At 50.8% G+C, this 18,487-nt stretch overlaps 2 protein-coding genes across 5 annotated transcripts; one reads left to right on the plus strand and one right to left on the minus strand.

Annotated features, from left to right (window-relative positions):
- The first annotated feature begins 570 nt into the window (after positions 1-570).
- Prlh (prolactin releasing hormone) lies at positions 571-1,483 on the plus strand. The gene is made up of 2 exons (XM_021175826.1): positions 571-667; positions 1,320-1,483. Exons 1-2 carry the CDS (start codon positions 571-573, stop codon positions 1,481-1,483), a joined length of 261 nt encoding a protein of 86 aa, XP_021031485.1.
- A 4,049-nt stretch (positions 1,484-5,532) lies between these two features.
- On the minus strand, positions 5,533-17,172 carry Rab17 (RAB17, member RAS oncogene family). 4 transcript variants are annotated; one of them, XM_021161788.3, is made up of 6 exons: positions 17,073-17,172; positions 11,894-12,053; positions 8,475-8,626; positions 7,375-7,500; positions 6,576-6,669; positions 5,533-6,399 (listed from the first exon to the last, which is right to left on the minus strand). In XM_021161788.3, exons 2-6 carry the CDS (start codon positions 12,048-12,050, stop codon positions 6,284-6,286), a joined length of 645 nt encoding a protein of 214 aa, XP_021017447.1. In that variant the 5' UTR covers positions 12,051-12,053; positions 17,073-17,172; the 3' UTR covers positions 5,533-6,283. The 4 variants fall into 4 exon arrangements, with proteins under 4 accessions (XP_021017447.1, XP_021017433.2, XP_021017440.1 ...); XM_021161774.3 differs by lacking the exon at positions 17,073-17,172 and adding an exon at positions 16,745-17,058; XM_021161781.3 differs by lacking the exon at positions 17,073-17,172 and adding an exon at positions 16,717-17,009.
- Positions 17,173-18,487: the final 1,315 nt, after the last annotated feature.

Consider the following 18,487-nt stretch of genomic DNA (forward strand, 5'->3'; position numbering starts at 1 on the left):
GCCCATTCTGGAGTCTCAGCAAACTGAGTCTAAAGTCCTGGGTTATTGTAGAGGCTGTGAGGTGTGAGCTCTCTGGGGATGTGGGATGCTAAGTGTCGTCCATTGCCTGCCTGGCTCTCAGTGTCAGGAGATCCCAGACAAAGTGTGAGGAAAGCCTGGACACTAAGGTCCCAATATGTTCCAACTCTTAGCTACCTCTGAGGTTGAGCAAATTGTTCTCCACCTCTGCTGACCACAAGGCTCCCCATAAACCTGCTTCCCACTAAGGCCTGGGTGTCTACCTCCCAGCTCCTGACACAGATGGACAGACAGACCCAAGGATGTCCCAAGACAGCCACCTGCGCACAGCTCACACCTCTCCCCTGATAATTGTAGCTATGTGCACTAAACATATGCATTTGCACACCTCATAGGCACGGACAAGCAACACACACACATACACACACACACACGTACATCTGTACAAACAACCTAGGGTCCCTCCTGGCTTTGTGCATACAATGTACCCTGCATCTCTACCCCCAGGCTTCAGGATCCAATCTCCAGGCCATCGTCCAGGAAACCGGAAGCATGGCACCGAGGACCTGGCTTCTGTGCTTGCTGCTGCTAGGCTTAGTCCTCCCAGGAGCTTCCAGCAGAGCCCACCAGCACTCCATGGAGACCCGCAGTGAGTGCCTGGCATATGGAGGACAGCCTCTGTCACCTCCCATCCATATGCTTCCCAAATGCCTTGAGTACCTAGCCCCTGAATGGGAGGTTAGCCATCTCCTAAGCCAGTGGTTTCCAACCTTCCTGATGCAGAACCTTTTAATACAGATCCTTATGTTGTGGTCACCCCCAGCCAGAAAATTATTGTGATGCAGTTTTCATAGTTGTAAATTTTGCTACTGTTATGGATCATAATGTTAATATCTGAAATGCAGGATGTCTGATACACGCCCCCCCAAACAAAAAGGGCATAACCCACAGGTTGAGAGCCTCTGGGATCTAAGCAAAAGCTACCTTGCCATGCAGTCAGTTGGGAGATTGGTCCTGTTAAATGGGCCTGTTAAATTCTCCCCAGAATGGTCCTGTTTCCTGCCCTCATCATTCCCCTACTCATCTTTGTGGGGTCCCTTAAGAATTTGGAGGATGACAGTCAGACAGGAAGAGAATACTGGTCCTGGTATATGTCTAAATAAATTCCCTAAAGCCACACCACTGCCCAGATATGCCCAGCCAGTGTAATCAGGGTGGGTGCTAACATGGCCTGGTGCCAGGTTTCCATCAGCTTAGGGGCTCCCGTGTCCCATACGCTGCTCTGACTCTTTCTTTTCCAGCCCCTGACATCAATCCTGCCTGGTACACGGGCCGTGGGATCAGGCCTGTGGGCCGCTTCGGGAGGAGGAGGGCAGCCCTGAGGGATGTCACCGGACCTGGCCTGCGGTGCCGGCTAAGCTGCCTCCCATTGGATGGAAGTACCAAGTTCTCTCGAAGCTCATGAAGACAGTGATGCCGAGCCCAAGCCCACCCTCCCTATCCCAGGCAGAGCCTCCTCCACCCTCCTCCACCTTCCCTCTCCGGTTTTCCCTCTGATCTAATAAAAGTGCTGGCTTTGTTTATTGTACAGTTGTAACTATGTGGTAACAAACGGGAAGGTGCTTTCTCTCTGGGGAGGGTAACCATGAAAGAAGCTCAGAACCCAGTAACCTCTTTGGAAAGAAGAGGCTCCCACCTGCCCCCAATAGAACAACTGAGATGGCTCATTACCAGGCCCACAGAGGTTGTCCTGGTCCCTTAAGACCCTGCAGTGGGGGAAGTGAATGTTGATTCAGTGTTCCTGTAAATTCCTGTTCCCCAAAACCACATCACTGCCCAGAAATGGGGTGCCCTTTTCTTGGTCACTTGTTCCCACAAGCTTCCACCTACCCAAGGTACCCTGAACACATGCTCAGCTTGCATACTGCGTAAAGCCAGGGTAACCACACACTACCCTATGTAAGATACTTGGTCCCAGAGAAAAGCCGCACAATGCCCCTGGCATGGCCCACGTCCTTCTCTTGGCATTTTTGGGGGGGGGGTTCGGTTTGTTTGTTTTTTGGAGTTTGTTTGTTTTTGTTTTGTTTTGTTTTGGTTTGGTTTGGTTTTTGGTTTTTCAAGACAGGGTTTCTCTGTGTAGCCCTGGCTGTCCTGGAACTCACTTTGTAGACCAGGCTGGCCTTGAACTCAGAAATCCGCCTGCCTCTGCCTCCCAAGTGCTGGGATTAAAGACATGTGCCACCACGCCCGGCTGCATTTTTAACATTTAGAGCTGTTTGGGGGTTTGCTGCAAAAATTAGATGCTATCAAAGTGTTGTTCCCAGCACCCAGGACAGGTTTTTCAAGACAGGGTTTCTCTGTGTAGCCCTGGCTGTCCTAGAACTCACCTTTCATTAGGACACCTTTCATTACAGCCTATGAAGCCACCAAGTGTCATCACTCAGGACCTATGCTATCCATAGGTGCATGTTCGGCATTGTGTCTGCTGTTTGGGCAAATGTATTACTTGGCTCCACCAGTTCAGTGACAATGTAGTGTCCCTCATCACCCTGAACACACCCCATTCCTTGTCCCTTGCAGAATCCTGCAGCTACCAACACACATGGTTATGTTAACCTACTTCCTGCTCAGAGGAGAATCCCAGAGACTTGACCCCATTCTTTTTGATCCTATAGGCCTCCTTTAAAGTCACTTGGGATGTCCTATGCCCTTTGTCAAACACAAGGTGGCTGGCACATAACACAGCTGGTGCCCCCAGAAAAGGGGGGAAAGTCAGACAGGAGCTGAGGGAGACACCGTGGGAAGCCGGGGCAGCTGAAATTCACCTGCACAGAGGAGTGCCAATGGCTGCCAGCAGCCTCACCCACCAGCACAGAAGCCTGAGCTGGCCTCTTCCCAGCTCAGAAGGTGCCATCTTACCCTCAGATCAAGACGATTAGCAGCTGGGGGTCATCTGGCTGGCTGCTGTCTATGCTGTTCCCCTCAGGCTACCCTCAGGCTGCTGTGACTGTTGTCACAGGCTGCTATGACTATTGTCACAGGCTGACTCCCCTCCAGTTCTTTCTACTCCCTGTATACTTCAGCACCTTCCAAAGCCACTTTTTCCTGGGATGGTGACATGTGGCTGCGGTGAAAGGCATAAGTGGGGATTGGCTGGGATCTCAGATGAAGGCCTCATGACCTTCCCCATCCCTCCTCCCGGGCAGGAACAGCAACAGGCTGGATCTTGTTGAGGGTTTCCTTCAGGCAATAGCTGCTGCTCTGACAGCAGTGGCAATGGCTGCCATGCTTGGAGGACATCCTCCCACAGCTCTTATCCAGAAAGGACCAGCTCCTCGTCTGGAAAGATGAATGGAGGGATACTCATCTTTTCCACAGTCAGGGAACGGTTTTAAAACATACAGAAAAGTTCACAAAACATTGTAAGGACTAGCTCAATCTACATAGACTCATCAGCCATCCTGTCTGCCTGCTTCCCACTTCCCATCCTTGTCAACCTACACTTGATGGCAAGCTGCAGACACCAAGACATTGCCTCAAAGAGTTCAAACCTTTCTCCCAAGAATAACACAAAATGTAAGCCTGGAAAAGCCAGTTATTCTATTCTCTCTCTCCCCCTCCCCTCCCCCTCCCTTCTCCCTTCCCCTCTCTTCCCCCCCCCCTGCATGTGTGCATGCATGTGAGTGTGTGTGTGTGCATGTACTCATATGTGCATATGTACGTGTGTGTGTGTGTGTATGTGTGTATTTTTCTCAGTCCCTGATCTTACATCATAACATCGACCTTCTGAAGCGCCCAGTGGCCTGTTCTTTAAAATGATCCTTGCTGATTATCCCACCTAGTGGTGAGCCTGACGCTGCTCCTGCACTTCCTGTCACAGAAAAGGACCTGGGCCTTAGCTGGACACTATACTCTGCTGTCCAAAAGTCCTGGGTCCTCTGATGGAGTCCTGGGTCCTCTGATGGAGTCCTGGGTCCCACCTTGACATGTTGCCCTTGACCTTGAGTTCAGGGCCCTGCCTCTCAGCTGTAAGAGATTTCTCCATCCCTGGGCACCACTGACTTTCACAAGCCTGGTGAAGCTGGGTGGTTCCAGATCCATCCAATCTTGGGCTTTCTGCTGGGGTGTGTCAAAGGTAGCATTACTAATCAGTCAAGAGAAAGGAGAGATTGGTAACCAGACAGACAGGCACCTACAAATCTACCTGCTGTATCCCTGCTTCCTCAAAGCAGTGATTTTGCCCTCCAGAGATGCACCGGAGTGTCTAGGTACCCAGGACCCAACAGAAGGATTTGTCTTAAGTGATACTAGATCGCCACCTAGTGGTCATATGTAACCGGCCTCTCTTCCCCCTCTAGGATAGGCTTGCCTACCTGCCTAATGATTCCCAGCCCTTAGGGATGATGAGGACAGCCTGGGATGCTGAATATTCACTTCCCCTGTTTCACATGTGAGCGAGTCATCAGGTGGCAACAATGTATCTTCCCTAGCTGTCAGAAAAGCAGTTGCCCAGCATCAATAGGCCTCACTAAGAAACCGACCAGGGAAGAGGGAGTGAAAACCTCCTAAGCGGCCCTTGACATCTGCTCACTGATCCTGATGTGAACAAGCCTTTTGGTGTCTGGCTCACATCTGTCCAGTGGTCACAGGGTTTCCTTCAGGTCATGTCAGGACTACATCAGTTCCTAGAAATTCACAATCGTTACCAGGCCCCAGAACGGAATGAAGTGCAGCGGGGCCAGAAAGTTCCCTCCAATCCCTGGTCTGAGCCCCACGTGAAACTTGAAGGGAGATAGCTGGTGTGGTCCTGTCCAAGCAAAGCCAATGGGAGCAGGAGTTACAGCCCAGGCACAGACAAGCTCCTGGCCAGCCTGGAGACATGTTTACTTTTATCCATTTGAGCTTCACAGTGGGCATGGTGAAGCCATCTTCCTTGGTGAGATAACAATGTTCTACTCTGTGATGTTCTCTAGGGTTTGTTTGACTCTGTTAGTTTTGTTGTTTGCTTGTTTGTTTTCTCACTGTGCAGCCCAGAATAAGCTTGCCATTCTCCTGCATCAGCTTCACAAGTGTTGGGGACCACACCCAACAACAATGTCTCATTGTTCAGACTCAACAGCTAATCACACTCCCAGAAGCAAGGATTAAACACACACAGAGAGAGAGAGAGAGAGAGAGAGAGAGAGAGAGAGAGAGAGAGAGCGATTTGCTCCCTAAATGGCCACACCTTGCCCCAGCAAGTGTCAAGAGAGAAGACTTAACAGGAACATGTTTTCTGGGGCTTTCCTCCCTGCTCAAGGACCTGAGTTTCTCTATAAAGATAAGAACTCACACAATCACCATCAGAAGAACTCACAGTCCACCCCAGACCAATGCCTGTGCCCACCCTCATTACACTCACCCCCATGAACCCTCACCATGTTTTACACCCACAAACCCATCTAGAATGTGTGCAGAAAAACTGAACAGGTGTGACCTGTCCGGCCATGGGTCTGAATACAACCTCATGAAGTGTTCGGATTGTCAAGACATTTAATATTTGGAGAGAAGGACACGAGACAACACGGTGTTCATCTTGGGACAGGGGCTTTAGAGTCCTCAGATCACTAGGTAGAAACCTGGCTCTGTCCATCCACCGCTGGAAGGGGGACACTTCCATCCCAGCCACCCTTTCAGACTCTGTCTCTCCTGCATCACCTCACTGAGACTTAGCACCTTGGGCTCGTTTTTCTCTTGAGCTCATCTCTGCATTTTTCCTTGCATTGATGCCCCTTCTCTTCCCCTGACAGTTTCTAGAACGAAAGTGGTCTAGTTATGGATGCTGCCCCAGGAGGAAGCATCTGTCCTCCCATCCCATGGATCAAAGGCTTTTCCCAGTCCATGCTTCTTCTCTGCTTCATTTAGCTCTTCTGTGCTGATCACAAGAAAGCTGAAAGGGACAGCCCACAAGGAGCAGACACACTTGGCTCAGGGCATCCAAGTATCTGGGTATCAGGTAAGGTAGGGCTGACAGTCTTCTGGGAGCCATTGGACACTAGATCTTCCCTGAGACAGTTCTCATCAGCTTTGGCAAGCAGTGATTACAGAGAAAACCAACGCCTGGAAGCCTCCAGGGCTCAAGCATAAGCCATCTCTGACAGAGAACATGAATGGACAAAGAGGCAGCCCCGGCAGATTTGTTGCTGGAAGACGTAGCTTGGGCTGGGGACCCTCTGAAGCACAGGCTGAGATGTGTCCTCTGCCAGCTCTCCTGCAGTGGCAGCGACTATCGTGCACAGCACTGGCGCTGCCGGATGGGAGGTTCCTGGTTCAGAGCCACAGCCTCACCTTCCTGTGGGCGGCTGCTCCCCCTGTCTCCTGCTCTCTGCAGTAGCTCCTGAGCTGTGGAAAACAGGGAGGTGTACTGGAGAGGGAGTCGCACCACCCAGAACCCTAACCAAACACTGCCTATTAGTCTTCCTCATACCCCTCCCTGCCCCAAGGACACCAGAAGTCAACCCCAAGGGTGGAGGCATAGCAGCGAGCTCTCACACTCCTGTGGAGGGGCCCTAACTCACCAACAGTGTTGAAGATCTCAGACACCTGGTAGTTCAGCTTGGCGGAGGTTTCCATGAACAGCAAGCTTTTGCTCTCTGCAAACTCTTTTCCTTCCTGAAGGAAACAGTCAGTGTGTTTAATGAGAGCCCCTCCAAAGACTCACAAAGTCCAAAGACTGTGGTTGACTCAAAAGTAAATAGAAATGCACCTGTAATCCCAGCACTCAAGAAGCTGGGGCAGAAGGATTATGAGTTCAAGGTCAGCCTTGGACACATAAGTCCCTGCCTCAAAACAATAGAAAAAGACATCTATGTGCACATATTCTTCATACAGACCACCTGATATACACACACCCTCTGTACATATGTGTACATACACCTTCTATATGAATCTCCAACTAGAAGAGGAACTAAGACAGAATCTTTGTGCATTTCTACACACACAAATGCATCTGCATGTGGGTTTGCATGTGGTGACTTTGGAGGCACATGTGTGTGCTCATGAATATACATCCATGAAGAACGACTCTGGGCATGTGCGTGAGCATGTGTGTTTATGACGTATGAGGTAGAGGGATCATGGGTATCCATGCAAGTGCAAGTATATGGGTGAGTATGTGAGTGCCTGAGGCACAGGGGTATCTGCTGTGAGTGTGTGTGTATGTGTGTGTGTGTGTGTGTGTGAGAGAGAGAGAGAGAGAGAGAGAGAGAGAGAGAGAGAGAGAGTGTGTGTGTGTGTGTGTGTGTGTTTCCAGGCCTCAAAAGTACTTGAGTCCACGGAATCAAGAACTCCCTCCTGCTGCCTGCCACCATGTGGCACCTGGAAGGTCACTTCCCGCTCCTCGCCCAGGTCCGTTTTGTTGCCGACCAGCATCACCACCACCTCTCCTGGCTGGAATTCCTTCTCCAGGTCCTCCAGCCACTGCTGGGCCTTGTGAAAGGAATCCTAAAGAGACAGAATGGAAACCGTGCTGGAGTTCTCCTTGCTGAACCAGAAGAGCAAAGCTCCCTTGTGGGTGCATAACACATCAAGACCTTGTCCCAGAATGCAATGTCAAAGGGCTGCTCTGGTCCCCTGACAGGGCATCCAGGATGGGCTGGCCCTGCTAAGGGAGAGCTGTGCAGCCAGGCAGCACACCAGAAAGCCAAGGACATGGATGTCACAGGGAATTTGGAGTCAAGAGCTCCACTTTGGACACCATTTTGTGCAGGAGAGAACTGTTATCTCCCCAAACCCAGTTCCTAACTGTAGCCCCTCATAGGTCAGGTGAGGGGCTTGACCCTGTGTCCTTTGGCACCTGTCTCCTGACTCCTGGCATAAAGGCTGATATGGGGTCCCATCTCTCCACACTCCTGGACCTATGCCCAACACATACATTTTGGATCCACTGCAATCTTTTATCCAGGACCCTCCCTCAAGCCTCTTGTACCTACTACACCTTCCTGCCTCCTACCCAATATGACTACTCCCCACTTCCCTATTTCCTGTGAGCAGCAAGCTCACCCTGTCCTGGACCAGGTTGGACACACTCGGGCATGTGAGTCCAGTCCTTCCATATCAATCCCATGCATGCTCTGTGTTCTGCAACCCCTGGTGACACACGCTGGTTGGTCTGGGGAGGTGGGCTGGCTCTGAAACAGTCCCTTACTATCTCAGCAGCACACTAGAACCATTGATGGTGGTGCTGTGGGGATAAGGAGTGCACCAGGAGATTGCAGAGAAATAGAGCCCAGCTTTGGGTGTCAGGGGTTGCCAAGAGGACTCTCTGAATGAAGCTAGCAGCATGGGCTCACTGGCTCCTTTGGTTGATGTAGTCGTTACTATAAACCATGGATCCAATCCTGTTTCCTCGCTGTGGACCCCTATAGAAAGCAGTAAACGTGCAGTTGCCTAGGGAAGAGGGCGGGAAGTGGCCCTACCTTCCGAGTGATGTCATAAACCAGGAGCGCAGCGTTGGCACCCCTGAAGTAGAGGTGGCAGACACTTTGGTACTTCTCCTGGCCGGCTGTGTCCCAGATCTCAAGCTTCAGAGATGAGGAGCCCAAGTCCAGCACCTTTGTGAAGAAGGCACCTGCAATAAGGGGACCAAGGGAGGGTTTGCTCAGGGTACGCTGCTCATCTGTGGCTCCTAGTGCATCATCCTGACCTATGCTTAGCAGCTCCCTGAGAGGCAGCTAAGCCCACACTCGCAGAGGCTGAGTAAATGCCTGTTCCAGAGGCTGGAGCTTCTCTATGAAGCAAAGCGTAGCTGGCAAACTGCTTTGTGCCCCTTAGAGGTTTCTCCTTAGGGTGACACTAAACTCTTGGGGTGATGTATAAGACTGAGTTAAGAATGACATGGGCCGGGCGGTGGTGGTGCATTCCTTTAATCCCAGCACTTGGGAGGCAGAGGCAGGCAGATTTCTGAGTTCAAGGCCAGCCTGGTCTACAAAGTGAGTTCCAGGACAACCAGGGCTATACAGAGAAACCCTGTCTCAAAAAACCAAAACCAAAACCAAAACAAAACAAACAAAAAACAAGAATGACATGGGATGGACCTCCAGAAATGAGTAATCCGCAGTGCCTCCACAGTGTCCACTAACGCCACTGAACTCTGAGAATTTTTGTGCCTCAGTCCCTCTGGTGCGCAGGCCACTCAGCCACCCGTTCCACTCTGAAGCCACCCTCAGTCACTGGAAGCCACCCGCCTCAGCTCCTTCCCCTGTTCACTCCTCTGATACTGTTCCTCACTTCAGCACCTAGAAATCTCTCACAAGTTACTTAATTCTGCATGTGTCAGTTGCAGAAGCAGCTGCAGGGCCCCCACCTTCCCCTGAACATTCAACGCTGCCTCCAGGTGTTCCCTTCCTCATTCCTGCACCCCCTTAGCCAAACCACAGAGACTGACCCTACGCCCTCCTGTAACACGCAATCCTCCTTTACTCTGAAGATATTTTCCCTTGAGCTTTGCTTCCCAATTTTGAATTTTTTACTTTTAGTTATGTGTGTGTGTGTAGCTGCAGGGTGAGTTTGGGCACATTCGTGCAGTGCCTATGGAGACAAGAAGAGAACATTGCATTCCCTGGAGCCAGAGTTACAGATGGTTATGAGCTGTCCAGTGTGGGTGCGGGGAACAAGAACTCGGGTCTTCTGGAAGAGCCGTATGTGTTTTTCTTAACTGGTGATTTATCTCTCTGGCCCTGATGGGATTTTAAAATAGTTATTTTATGGTACCAACAACCTCTATTTCAAGTGTGTGAGCTAGTAGGGTACTAGAAGCCAGGGAGAGTCAGGGAGCCCAGGTCGTGAAGGGTCAGCAGAGACCAGAGGCTTCACCCAGAGCCACTTCCCTGCACAGACTCGGGGTAGGTTTGGAACCAATTGGGGAGACTCTGGCAAACAGACCTCCATGCATGAAATGAAACTCACAGCTCAAGGACAGTGCAGTGCTACACCAGCTGCTGAGTGCCTTACATCCATTCTTTCAGTTCTGGAAACCAGAAGCCCCGGATCAAGCTGTAGGCAAGGCCTGTTCCTGCTCAGAGATCTGAGAGAGAGCCCACCCCCACCTCTCTCCAACCTCCAGGGACTCCAGCCACCTGTGGTGATCCTTGGCTATGGGCTTACCACCTCAGTCCTGGCTCTGGTCTTAACGGATGTCCTGATTAGCCTCAACTGTCAACTGGACACAGCCTAGAGTTGTTTTTAAAGAGTCTCAGCTCGCCCTGTGGTCGTGTCTGTAAGGGATTGTCTGGATTAATGATTGATATAGAAGAACCCAGCTCACTATGAGACCACTATCCCTAGGCAGGAGGGTCTGGGTTGTCTAAGAAGGCAAGCTGCGGGGCTGGAGAGATGGCTAAGTGGTTAACAGCATCCACTGCTGCTCCAGAGGACCTGAGTTTGATTCCCAGATCTCAACCTTCATAGATGAGGAGCCCAAGTATACCACCTTTGTGAAGGTACAGGCTGAGGGGAGATAAGAGGACCACATACTGCTGGCCTAGCTCTAGGTTCAGTGACAGAGACCCTTTCTCAAGAGGAAGTGGTAGAGAGGAATAGTGCAGGACACCAGGCATCCACCTGTGCCCTCTATGTAAGCATGCACCCATGCACCCATCCTAAGCACATACAAAGTGGGAGGGAGCTGGGAGGGAGGGCAAGGGGGAGGAATGAATGTGCCCAAACTCACCCTGCAGCTACACATACACACATAACTAAAAGTAAAAATTCAATATTGGGAAGCAAAGTTCAAGGGAAAATATCTTCAGAGTAAAGGTGGATTTGGTGTTACAGGAGGGCGCAGGGTATGCTTTCTCTGCATACAATCTTGCTCTCCCTCGGTTTTTCTTTTCCAGTTTAAACATGGTGGCTGGGAGTTCTCAAATCCCAGCAGAGGTACAAGGGCAGGGCACACACAGGCAATGACCCATTAGCCAGGGCTGAGATGTTTATACAACACAGAGCTGAGCCTTCCTGGAGAGAAGGGAGCTTTTACCTCACCAGACCAGTCTGCACAAACTGGCAATCCCTGAGGCAGTGAGTTTGTGGGAGGAGGCGGGTGGATGGACACATAATAAGATGGAGCATGAGAGGAGAGACCCAAGTCTCAAGTCCACTGAGGACCTAGCTTCCTGTCACTTCTAAGATTGGAAGGAAAAAAGGAAAAAAAAGCAAGGGCGAGCTGCCTGGAAGCAGGAGGAGCATCCTTTAGGGAGAAATCCTTAACGGGTATAACAATAATGACGGGCATGGGGTAGGGGTGGCTCTCTAATCTGTCCTTGCTCCAAATTAAAACATAGCATGTGTGGTAGCACATGTTTATCATCACAGCACAGGGGAAGCAGAGCCATGAGGATGGAGGGTTCCAGGCTAGCTTAAGCTACATAGTGAGCCCTTGTCTCAAATACCACAGACATACAAAGATATATGTGTGTGTGTGTGTGTGTGTGTGTGTGTGTGTGTATACACACACACATATATATATATATATATATATATATACTTACATATATGCATACATAAGCAAGCACACAGATAGTTGTTTTCTTTTCTTCCCTTATAGCATGCCCCAACCTCACTGCCAGTCCCCCATACTGAAGCCTTCTAGGAACAGAGCCCCTACCCCTGGGTCTACACACTCACAAATGCCAACTGGGCTGAAAGATGACCCCTAGCCTGTCCCCTGACCCCTAGCAAAGCTTGTTTATGTGCATTTCCAGACAGTGTACCTGCCTGCCCTTGATGGACATCTAGCCCCACCCTGCAATCTGGCATTTCCAGCCTTGGGTTGCAGAGCAAGGGCCATTCGATGAAGACCACACTCCCATCTGCCCCTACCAGGGCTCTCCTCACTTACACCCCACAGTCGGCAAGACGTTGCTGAAGTCCTGCTTCATGTACCGGAGGGCCAGGCTGGTCTTGCCCACAGAACTGCTTCCAAGCAGAACCAGCTTGCTCACATAGGGCTGGCCAGAAGCAGTGCTGGCCTGTGGCAGCCCAGCAGCCTGCGCCATGGCCTGCAAACAACCACAGAAGATAGAAGTGGGTGGAAAACCTGTGGTCAAACCACCTCAGTGAGTCTAACACCCACCCCCACACACACATCACATATACCACACATACACCACATACCTATACACACATATGCATACACCACACACACACACACATCACATATACCACACATACACACACACCACATACATACACACACACATATGCATACACCACACACATATACCACACATACACATACACTACATACATATACACACACATATGCATATACCACACACACACACACACACACACACACACACAGAGGAAACTGTCTGTGTGACAAGAAGCTCTGCAATGGCCTCCGCCAGCATCATATGAGCTTTTTGTCCTAATTCACTGCCCTGTTTCTCACTGCTCACAAACTTCCTATTTATTCCAAGCACCCAACAGAGGTCAAAAGCACCTGAGCACCTCTCAGTTGTTCCTGGATTAAACTTGGTGTCTCCAAATCGTGAAAAGGGGATTTTTAAAAACAAAAGCCACCTTCATTAACATCCCAGATCTTCTAGACCCCAGGGAGGTGTCTCTTCCTGTCAGCCAATGCTTCTGGAGACTCAGCCAGTTCCGGTTTTCCTCAAACCCTCTGTTTTCCAATTAAAACTTAGCTCTGCGGTGGGAGGTGGGTAATCTTCCTAGGGCCAGGAGTGTGGGGCACACCTACAATCCCAGCATGCCAGAGGCTGAGACAGGAGGATATCAAATGTGAGTCTACACATAAGACTCCATCAAACAAGAAGGAGGAGAAAATGAAAGGAGGGAGGGAGAGAGGAAAGAAAGCAGGAAAAAAGGAGGGAAAAAGAAAGGGGAGGAAAGGAAGAGAAGGAGGAGGGATGGAGGGGAGGAGGAAAGGAGGGAGGAGGGAAGGAGGGAAAGAGGGAAAGGAGGAGAGAGGGGAGGTGGGAGGGAGGGGAGGAGGAAGAGGAGTAGAGGGGGAAGTGGAAGGGAGAGGAGGAGAAAGAGAAGGTGGGAGGAAGGGAGGAGAGGGAATATTGGAGGGAGGGGAGGAGGAAGAAAAGGAGAAAGGGAAGGGAGGAGGGAAGGAGAGAGGATGGAGGGAGGAAGAGGAGGAGGGAGGGAGAGAGAAAAGGGAGGGAGAGATATCTGTGTCTCTGGGACCTCACACACCCGAGTCCTTTCTGTTGTCCCTAATACCTCAGAGCCCAGCTCTATAGAAACAACATGGGAACCCTGCAGCGGTCAGTGACTGCAGCTTCCAGGTACATGTCACAGGAGGTGGGGCTGTGTGCCCAGCGCTCACTCTCACAGGAACTCCCAAGCTCCTGAAGGAAATCCAGAGAGATCCATATGCTCTCTCTCTTTACAAGCCATGTGTGAAGACATCAGGTTTCCTGTGCCCCAGGCTATTGCTGACAATCTGTCTCCCAGTGCTGACTCGGCTGACCCTGTGCACTCTGTATGGGGCTGTGGTTTAGGACAGAGAGCTGATCTCACATAGACCATGTGGAACAAGAATTTTTGAGTGTGGTATGCATGTTCCACAGAAATAAGATAAATATCCGGTTGTCTCTTTTTTACATTCAGTCGCCGGAGCCCCTGGGTCTGTTGTATCATGAAGGGAATGAAAAATGGTGAGACTGGGGTGTTATCCCTGGTGTCTATTATCTGGACCACATCTGTCCCCTTATTGATGTCTACACCCATTATGGGCGGCTAGACTCTCAAATAGAGCCTTTCCCTACCACACAGTACCTACAGTGGGCAAAGGCTGAGTAAGGACAGAGGAGGGGTAAAGGGAAGATGGACAGGAACCATAACACAGACCACCTAAGACTGTAGTGACAGAAGATGAGAATATAGCACAGACACTAGGTCTCACACAGAGGCCTAATACCAAGGCGCCATTCTAGAGAGCAATAGCTGGAGTCTGGGAGAGAAGGCTCCAGGGTTCCCCCAAGCCAGCAGCACAGTACAACAGTGACCAACAGCTAAGCATGGCCCATCCCACAGGGACCTCTAGAGCTTCTCCCATACACTTATCACAGAGCAAGATCACACACACCACACACACACCCTAAGTTGTCTGTTTCAAGCAGTTTAAAGCTCTGTTTACCCAACATCACAAAATTAATTGGCTGTAAATTAAAATACAGGTGACCAAAGCCACTCTTCTGTTACCTGTGTTTCTTCAGCGCTGGCAAAAACGCCTAGCACATAGTAGCTGCTCAGCACACACCTAAGCAATGAATGGACGCACGGAGCAGGTGGATGTGTGAGTGAGTGAGTAGATCTAGGGGTAGGCAGATGGGTGATATGCAGAAACTTGATGCACGAATGCATAGGTGCAGAGATGGAGGTGAGTGGATGAGTGTGTAAGGATGAGTGTGTAAATCAATAGGTGGACAATAGGTGGATGAGTGGATGGATGGATTAATTAGTTGACTGAAGGGTGGGCAGGCAGGAAGAACACTTTATCCAGCATCTGTGTTTTTGAAATATCTGATGAGAGAGAGGAGAGAGAGAGAGAGAGAGAGAGAGAGAGAGAGAGAGCCTCCAGGAATGGTATGTGCAGCCTCCTCCCAGAAATTCCACCCTTTGAGCCTAAAGGCATGGCCAGAGTTCAGAATCCTGACTAGGGACCAGGAGGGACACTCCCAAGGGCCATCCATCAACTCCACAGCAAACAGGTCACATCCCTTCTTCAGTGAAGCTCTAGCCCTCTGCCCTACCACCAGAGTCATTGCTGCTCTCCTCTGCAGTAGCCTGCCTGGTGCCACCTCTGCCACCCTAGCCCCTCCATCATGCGTCTGCCCCCCAACAACCAACAGCAGAGAGTTACAGACCCCACACTCACAGAGCCTCACTCCCTGTCTCCCTTGATTGGACCAACCTTGACTTTTGATGGCCTGTAAATACGTATGCCTATGTTATCAGCGGCTCAGCTTTCTCACTGGGTCATCACGGCCACCCTGAAGCTGGATTGCCTTCAGTGAGCTTGCCGTAGTCAAGCCAGCGAGGGAACAGCAGGTGCTCACTATCTCCTGAATGAACCCGGAAGCAGCTCCACGGATTCTAACTGGATCAATGTGCCTTCGGCCCCCAGGGCTCCCATGCCAGTCATACCCTGACGCATGTTGGAAACATGCCTAGTGTGCTTGCAGAAAGGGAGGCAGGGCTGTTGGCAGGCACTGAAGGACCTTCACGGGTCACCCTAGGGCCAACCCATACATGGCACAAACAAAGCTGTCAAGAGTGCAGCTGCCAGGGTCCTCCAGAGAAGAACAGAGTGGGTAAGTTCTCTGAGCCCACCTGCTCCCGAACAAAAATATCTGCCAAAGCTGAGCAGGAAGTCTGAGGGCCTGGGCATCATCGCCAAAGGCCCAGCAGCTTTCCAAGGCAAAGACACGAAATTCAGGGCTGGAGCGTGATGGGTTTTTATGCTTGTCAGGACCCCGGAGGCACTAGCTCGGCCCAGCACTGATGGTGGCAGGATATGCCTCGGGGGTGGTACAGGGGAATGCTGCCTTTGTACCTCCAAAACACCACCAATAGTTGTTGTAAGCCTTGGGATGCTTAAGCAGGGGGCTGCCACAAGATTCAAGCCTTTCTGGGCTACAGAGTAAGACCCTATCTCTAATAACAACAGCAGCAGCAGCAGCAGCAGCAACAACAACAACAACACCTCAGCTTTGATGTGATCACACACTCTGCCCTAATGGTCATAACATCAAACGCAGTGTCCACGTGGCTGCATCAGATTTCTACAATTACCTCGCTTTGATAATTCATTCCCCTATTACTCAATTTTTTCCCTGGTATTAATTATTTTTCTCTGTAATAGCTAAGACCACAGCAGATGTGCTCATGTTGCTTTTTGAGTGACTGTGTGTTGCAAGTTTCCAATAGCAGCCAGGCAGAAGCCTCTATTCTGAGGGAAAGTTGGAAGTGTGGTTGGTACCTGTCCCCTCTTCTAGAATCTGGATCTTTCTGAAGGCAGTGGCTGCCAGGTTGCAACTGGGAATCTCTTTCCATCCTGACTTGGTCCTTCTTCAGCAATCACAAGCCTGCCTCTCTTCCACCTAAGAAAACACATTCAAGGAAGGAGGGAACCCCAGAAGGCTGCACCCCTTCCTCTTCACCCAGATCCTCCAAGCTGTCCATTCCAGACACCGAACTTCAGAACAACATGGCATTTGACAGCAGAGGGAAACCAAGCTGCAGAAGAGAGTCTGCCAAGCTCTATGCTATTGCTGGAGCCTCTGCAGCCATCTGAAAAGGCTTCCTTACAAGGCACCCACTCACTCGCACTCGCCTTTTCCGTTCAAAACCCTTATCTGGAACTTTCTGCAAGGAAAATTCAATGGAATTTCCTCCCCAGAATATGACCTGTGACCCGAACAAGAACACTGTAGGTGCTGAACAAACTCAAGGCGTCTACTGTTTCAGATTCGCCTCTGATTCAGGTCCTGAGAACACAGGGACACACATCTGTATGCACGCACACACACACACACACACACACACACTCTCACAGCAGACACATACACACATGCTCACAGCCCACACACATACACACACATGCTCACAGTGCACACACACACACACACACATGCTCACAGCACACAAATACACACACACACACACACACGCAGCACAACACACCTGTTCACTTTGGAAGAGTGCTACAGACCATCATCCCACAGGGCCGCTGGCTCCCCTCTCTTCCCCTGGCTGTGCTGCCCCTGGGTGCTGGATGACTCCTCAGGGTCCTGCCAGGGGCGGGGTGGGCAGAGCAGTGCACACTGACCACTAGCAGCCGAGCAAATGAAGTGAGCAGGTCCCCTGCTCCCACCAAGGCCCCAGCCGGCAGGATTCTTCTCTTCCTGTAAACTCCGGTGCAAAGTCCCCACATGATCATGTGATCACCTGGGTCAGCATAAGCTAGAAGTCACACTCTGGTGGTTCTCTGCCTCCTCACCTAGCTGCAGCCCTGAATTTCAGCCCTTTCCAGGTCTCACCTGTCCCAGCTCCTCACACCTGAAAGCATCACAGACTTAGAGAACAGCTCTTCCGTTACAGGAGCGAGCAAGCTCACTTCTTAATTTATGTAAACATCTCCAGTTTGAGGCAGCATGCCAGGTGGGCAGGGCCAGGGGCCAGAGCCTGGAATGGGTGTGCCCTGGAGCAGGTAATTGCCTGGGCAGGGCTGGAAGATCCCCAGAAGGAGAAACTCTAGGCTGAAGAATGATGGAAATCAGTTCTCCTGTGCTCAGCCACGAATCCCAGGCAATCGTGTGTTCTCTCTGTGCTCAGAACTCACCTGGATAACCAGCTTGTGTTCCCAAAGCACGGGACAATGGGGAACTCAGCACCATTTAAGTGGGGGAGGGGGCAGCTGTCTTGGATTCCCAAGAGGCTTTCCAATACTCTCTGAAGAACCTGTTTCTCTGAAGAGGCCACTGGCCTTCTTGTTGTCACCCTGTCCTCCAGGACACACACCCTGTCCTCATGTCTGGGTGCCCCCACAACTTGAAGACCAAGAACCTCACTCCATCTCTGAAGAGGACCCTGATTCCCTGTGCCTAGATTGGCATCCAAGGTGTGGCACCCAGCACCGCTTCTATCCTCCTTGTGGTGGGTAGAGATGTGTGGGCATGGCCTCTTCTGATTACACTGGAAATGGTACTGCTACAGTGACTCAAAGGTTTCCAGGTCTCTGGAGTTCAAGGGGACACTGAGATAGCTATCAAAGGGGTTTATAAAGAGTTATTAACCCCATGGACAGACAGACCACAGCTCGGGGGCTGTAAGGAGAGGTCAAGTCTCAGAGCAGCAGGGTAACAGCTCAGTTCAACTATGAGACTGTTGAAACAGCGAGCCCAAAGGAGTGGGCATTCTCCCAGCAATATCGTACTGGGGAGTACACTGCCTGGGAAGAGATTTCATGCATTTCTAACAGCTTGTCGGACTACCTTACAATGAGACTGAAGTTCTCGTGTTGTTATAATGACGGATCCGTGGTGGGCGGGACCACACGTTGTCTGAGACTGATTAGAATAGAGGGGCTTATCCTTGGCCCTCTATTTAAACTCTAATCTCGATTCAGTACCCTGAAGACAGACTTGTGGGTGGCTGGACCTGCCCTTGCAACACATGCACAAGGAGCAATGGAAAGAGCTTTATATGTGCCGACTGTATTAAGTCAACTTACATAAAAACAGTAACAAACACTGAATCCCACTGAAAGAGTGAGACTCCAGAAGCCGTTTGGTCTGTGAGGCTGGTTGCCTCACCAGTGAAATACAATCCCACTGTGACTGTCTCCCTCTGGAGGGGCGAACAACCCAGTATTTGCTCAGTTCATGAGGCTGGGGACCTCTGCCGTCTCAGGGGGGTGATACAAATCTACATGGTTTCTGGAGAACTGTTGGTG

The sequence above is a fragment of the Mus caroli genome, unplaced genomic scaffold (assembly GCF_978045245.1).
Source record: "Mus caroli unplaced genomic scaffold, Mus_caroli_1 scaffold_1, whole genome shotgun sequence".
NCBI classification, from domain to species: Eukaryota; Metazoa; Chordata; class Mammalia; order Rodentia; family Muridae; genus Mus; species Mus caroli.

What these genes read in the sequence shown, in the direction of transcription:
- Prlh (XM_021175826.1), top strand. Translation starts at nt 571, where the DNA reads ATGGCACCGAGGACCTGGCTTCTGTGCTTGCTGCTGCTAGGCTTAGTC. An exon ending in GCACTCCATGGAGACCCGCA is followed by an intron (nt 668 to 1,319) that starts GTGAGTGCCTGG and finishes TTTCTTTTCCAG; the next exon opens with CCCCTGACATCAATCCTGCC.
- Rab17 (XM_021161774.3), bottom strand. Translation starts at nt 16,972, where the DNA reads ATGATCATGTGGGGACTTTGCACCGGAGTTTACAGGAAGAGAAGAATC. An exon ending in AGCGGCCCTGTGGGATGATG is followed by an intron (nt 12,054 to 16,744) that starts GTCTGTAGCACT and finishes GGTTGTTTGCAG; the next exon opens with GCCATGGCGCAGGCTGCTGG. An exon ending in TTTATGACATCACTCGGAAG is followed by an intron (nt 7,501 to 8,474) that starts GTAGGGCCACTT and finishes CTGTCTCTTTAG; the next exon opens with GATTCCTTTCACAAGGCCCA.